Source organism: Poecilia latipinna, unplaced genomic scaffold (assembly GCF_001443285.1).
Source record: "Poecilia latipinna isolate Pla-1442-1.1 unplaced genomic scaffold, P_latipinna-1.0 Scaffold4979, whole genome shotgun sequence".
Taxonomy (NCBI): Eukaryota; Metazoa; Chordata; class Actinopteri; order Cyprinodontiformes; family Poeciliidae; genus Poecilia; species Poecilia latipinna.
The window spans coordinates 1-4,110 of NW_015117595.1; the positions used below are offsets into that span (position 1 = coordinate 1).

Below are 4,110 nucleotides of genomic sequence, written 5' to 3' on the forward strand. Positions count from 1 at the left end.
TCCATCCTGACTCCAGGGCCTCCTGCTGGCTGTTAGTGGTACTGCAGGTTCTGTTGGGTTGTGACCACCGCTCTGCGTGACTGTGTGTGTGTGTGCGCGTTTGTTTGTAATACCTTGTGGGGACGATTTTCCTGACATATACTACATTGTGGGGACCGGAGCCTGGTCCCCTCAAGGGGAAACCCTGTTTTTGGGTCAGGGGTCAGAGTTAGGACTAAGGTATGAATTGAGTTTTGGTTAGGGTTAGGAAAGGGGTAAAGGTCAGGTTTAGGCTGTAGAAATGAATGGAAGTCAATGGAAAGTCCCCACAAAGATAGCAACACAAACATGTGCGTGTGTGCGTGTGTGTGTGTGTGTGTGTGTGTGTGTGTGTGAGTCTCACCCGCTCCTTGTAGTAGAAGGAGGAGATGGAGACAGTGTCCTTGTCGGACCGGGTCGGGCTGCCGCTGTAGAGCCGCAGCGTGTTCTGGGACTCGGAGCGCATCTTCATCGGGGTCAGAACCCCGCTGTGGTAGGCGGACAGCGCCGACAGGGACCTGAGGGAGAGAGGAGGGGCGCTCAACATCTGGACCTTGTGGTTCTGATTCCCAGCCGATCTCACCTTACAGAAGCGGCCCGGTCCAATCAGGACCTTCCAGTCGGACAGCTGGTTCTGCCCGGTCCTCACCTGGGTGTGGGCTCTGTGGGCGGGGCCGAGCGGTGCATGGTGATCGGTCGGGTGAAGTAGACCAGGCAGCCGGTACCACAGAACCGGGCTCCGGAGGTCCGGGGGAACGGGATGTTGGCGTCCTGAAAGGAAAGCGGTTGTTACGGCGATGAAGAGCGGGCGGCGGGCAGTGGGCGGCGGGCAGCGGGCGGGCGGCAGGAAGTCACCTGGTAGGAGCCGTAGGTGTTGGTGACCCGGGGAAACGCCTGCAGGGACGGAGCCACGGGATTGGACAGGACAAACGGGCCGGACGCCGGACCGTCCTCCTGGGTCTGATGGACAGAGACAAAATGCTGAGGATGGTGCCGCCTGGTTCTGACTTGGTTCTGACCCAGTTCTGACCCAGTTCTGACGCTCTCACCATGTCTGACTCCAGGCAGGAGACGAGCTGCCGGACGCACGGCTCCAGGCAGTTCTGGTTCCGCTTCACCTTCTGCAGAGACGTGTCCATCAGGACCTGGACACAGACAGCTGGACTCAGGTTCTGGTCCACACCGGGCCCTGTCCGGGTCCAGTCTGGTTCTGGGCCCCCCAAGATCTGCTGAAGGCATCGGTGAGGTTCTGCGGTGGGTCAGGTAAGTGGACCGGACCAGACTGAACGGACCCTCATCACTCAGGAGTTCAGGCTTCTGTTTGTTCTGACAGAACGGTTCTGGTCCTGGTGCATCAGGACCAGCTGATCCCTTTGGGCCAGCCGGTTCTGGTCCTGTGCCATCACTGACCTTCTGGATCTTGGTCTTCATGGCGGAGGGGATGGTCGTCGGGGCGACGAACTGGAAGGAGGGCGCGGCGTTGTTGGGGTACTGGACCGGAAAGTTGACCACCAGGTGGACCCGCTGGCCGCCGAAGTGGGCCGACACCACGCAGCTCCGGTTCCGGGCGTCCATCTGGGGATAGACGCACAACCGGGTCAGACAGCTGGCGGAACTGGGCTGAGGATGAAGCCTCACCTCTACGTTGACATTCCGGATCTGCAGGTTGACCAGGGAGAACTCCTGCTGCAGAGTCTGGGCCAGACCAGAACCGGCGGTCGGATCCGGACGGCTCACCGACTGACCTAGGAGGAGAGGTCAGAGGTCAGGCTGGACCAAACCTTGATGTTCAACCTTTGACCTTCGGCCTTTGGGTGACAATCTGCCCTGAGACGGAAACATTCAGCTTTCAGCTCCGCCACAGCAGAGACCCGGGTCGGCCCAGATTGTCTTTCCTATGCCAGCCGGGTCGGCCACATGACGGAGGAGCACTTATCTGGACCTCAGGACGGTTCCCTCCTGATGGTCGGGTCGACCCGGTTCTACTGGAACCAGAACATTTAACATTTTCGGCTGGTGTGGGTCTCAAATGCTTCGAGGACCTGTTCTGCTTCTGGTCCAGTTGATGGTTTGTTGGACCAGAACCGGACCCAGACCTGGAGCTCTGGGTTCTGCTCCAGGTCTGGACTGTCCCAGAGGAATGGTCCAAGGTCACGTCAGCCGAAGGTTCTGGAACAGTCAAATTCTGTTCATACCCTGCGGGCCGTCCGAAGCTGGATCCCCGCCCTGCTGTGTGCCCAGGGACTTCTCCGTCTCCACGGCGATGGACACGTCATCCATCAGCTCGTCCACCAGGTCGCTGACGCACAGCTGCAGCGGGAGACACGGAGCAGCCAATCAGAGCGCGGTGACGCCTCGTCCAGCTCTGATTGGCCGCCAACCGACCTTCTGCAGCTGAGGTTCCACCCTCCAGATCCGTAGCGTCTGATCTCGGGACCAGGTCACCAGCTGGAAGTCCCTGGACCCTGGGGGACAGGAGACACTCAGACTGTTTGCCCCAGGCTGTCTGAGGGGGCGGCAGACTGGGGGACGCTCACCTTCCTTCTGGGGACGCCACTGGAACTCCAGGACGACGTCATCATGTCCAACAAAGGCGTGGACGGGACTGTTGAGGTCCAGAATGCTCCACAGCAGGAGACTATTCTCCCGCCGCAGCTGAGGGACCATGACGGTGACGAGACCGCTGGAGAACGGCTGGGGACAGACGGGGACAGGGTGAAACAGAGGGACGTGGGCACAGACCGGGACATAGACAAGTGTGTCTCACCGTGTAACGGGCCTTCCACACCGGCACCTGGCAGGACAGGACGCTCAGGTACTTCCTGGGCTGCCGGTAGTCCCAGAACTGGGGACAGAAGAGAAAGGGCGTCTCATCAGGACGCCGTCCTGATGAGGCGTCCTGATGAGACGTTTAGGACAGCGTGTCCTCACCCTGACGGAGTTGTCTTGGCTGGACGTGGCGAAGACGAACTCGTTGTCTCGGTGCCAGTCCAGGCCGTGGATCTTGGACAGGTGAGCGGCCAGGTACTCCACCGCCGTGTTGGGTTTCTGTGGAGACAGGAGGACAGGTCAGAGTTCGTCCAGCTGCCAGACCCATCCCAGAACCCGCCGGACATCTCACCCTCTTGTCCCAGATGCGGACATCTCCGTCATGGCTGGACGCCAGCAGGTGTGGGTTCCTCCGGTTCCACTTCACCTGGGCGGCTCCGGCTGGAGGGACGGTGGGACAGGCACAGCGGTCAGCGGTGTGTTCAGGGAACTTGGGACCGTTTTAGGCTGAGGACTCACCAACAGCAGACAGTGCCACTGTGGGTTTCCGAGTGTCCCTGTGGAGACGGACAGAGAGACATGAGGACAACAGGTCCAGTGTCTTCTGAGACCGGTTCCGGTCCGTTCCCGGGTTTTCATTCTACCTGGTGTCCCAGATGTAGATGTAGGTGTCCACTGAGCTGGACACCAGCAGCTCCGGGTCGAACCAGGACCAGTCCAGGTCGCTGCCGGGACAGACACAGTGAGTCTCACCTGTCTCCACCTGTGGACAGGTGTGGTTGCTTTGTGTCTGTCACCTGATGACCCGGGTGTGTCCCTGCAGGGACGTGTGAGTCTCTCCACAGCCATCCCTCCAGGAGTACAGGTCCACTCGCTGGTTGCTCTGGAAACATAGGAGGAACATTCAGGACCTGGACCCCAACGTCCAGGTCTAACATGGCGGTGGCAGCATCATGCCTGGATGCGACTTCATGAAATGGTCGGAACCATAAACAGCCGGGGATTCATTCATCAATCAATCATCCAGTAATGGTTCAGAGCCTCCAATAAAAACCTGTTTGGACCGGACCGGATCGCAGCAGAACTCACCGAGGCGGCGAAGATGTGAGCCTGGGACCGGTGCGGGTTCCACTGGACCGTCCCCACGTCCCACTTACTGTGGCGACCCATCTTACGGGACGGCTCAGACGGAGCGTCCAGGTTCACCAGGTAGAGGGAGCGCCGGCTGGACGGGGAGAGAGAGACGGACAGGGGACAGCAGCTGGTGATGTCAGACATTGAACATGATCTTATAACAGAGACAAAGATCATGTCCCTGGTTCC

General features: G+C 59.7%; 1 protein-coding gene across 1 annotated transcript in view; it reads right to left on the bottom strand.

The window, feature by feature from the left end:
* Window positions 1-309: 309 nt before the first annotated feature.
* Window positions 310-4,110, bottom strand: part of wdr59 (WD repeat domain 59) — a gene marked incomplete at its 3' end in the record, with an annotated part of 16,294 nt that continues 12,493 nt past the window's right edge. The window contains exons 17-18 of the mRNA XM_015026543.1: window positions 668-789; window positions 310-536 (exon numbers count right to left, since the gene is read on the bottom strand). Coding sequence (XP_014882029.1) covers window positions 310-536; window positions 668-789 — 349 coding nt within the window. The remainder of the gene's footprint in view (window positions 537-667; window positions 790-4,110) is intronic.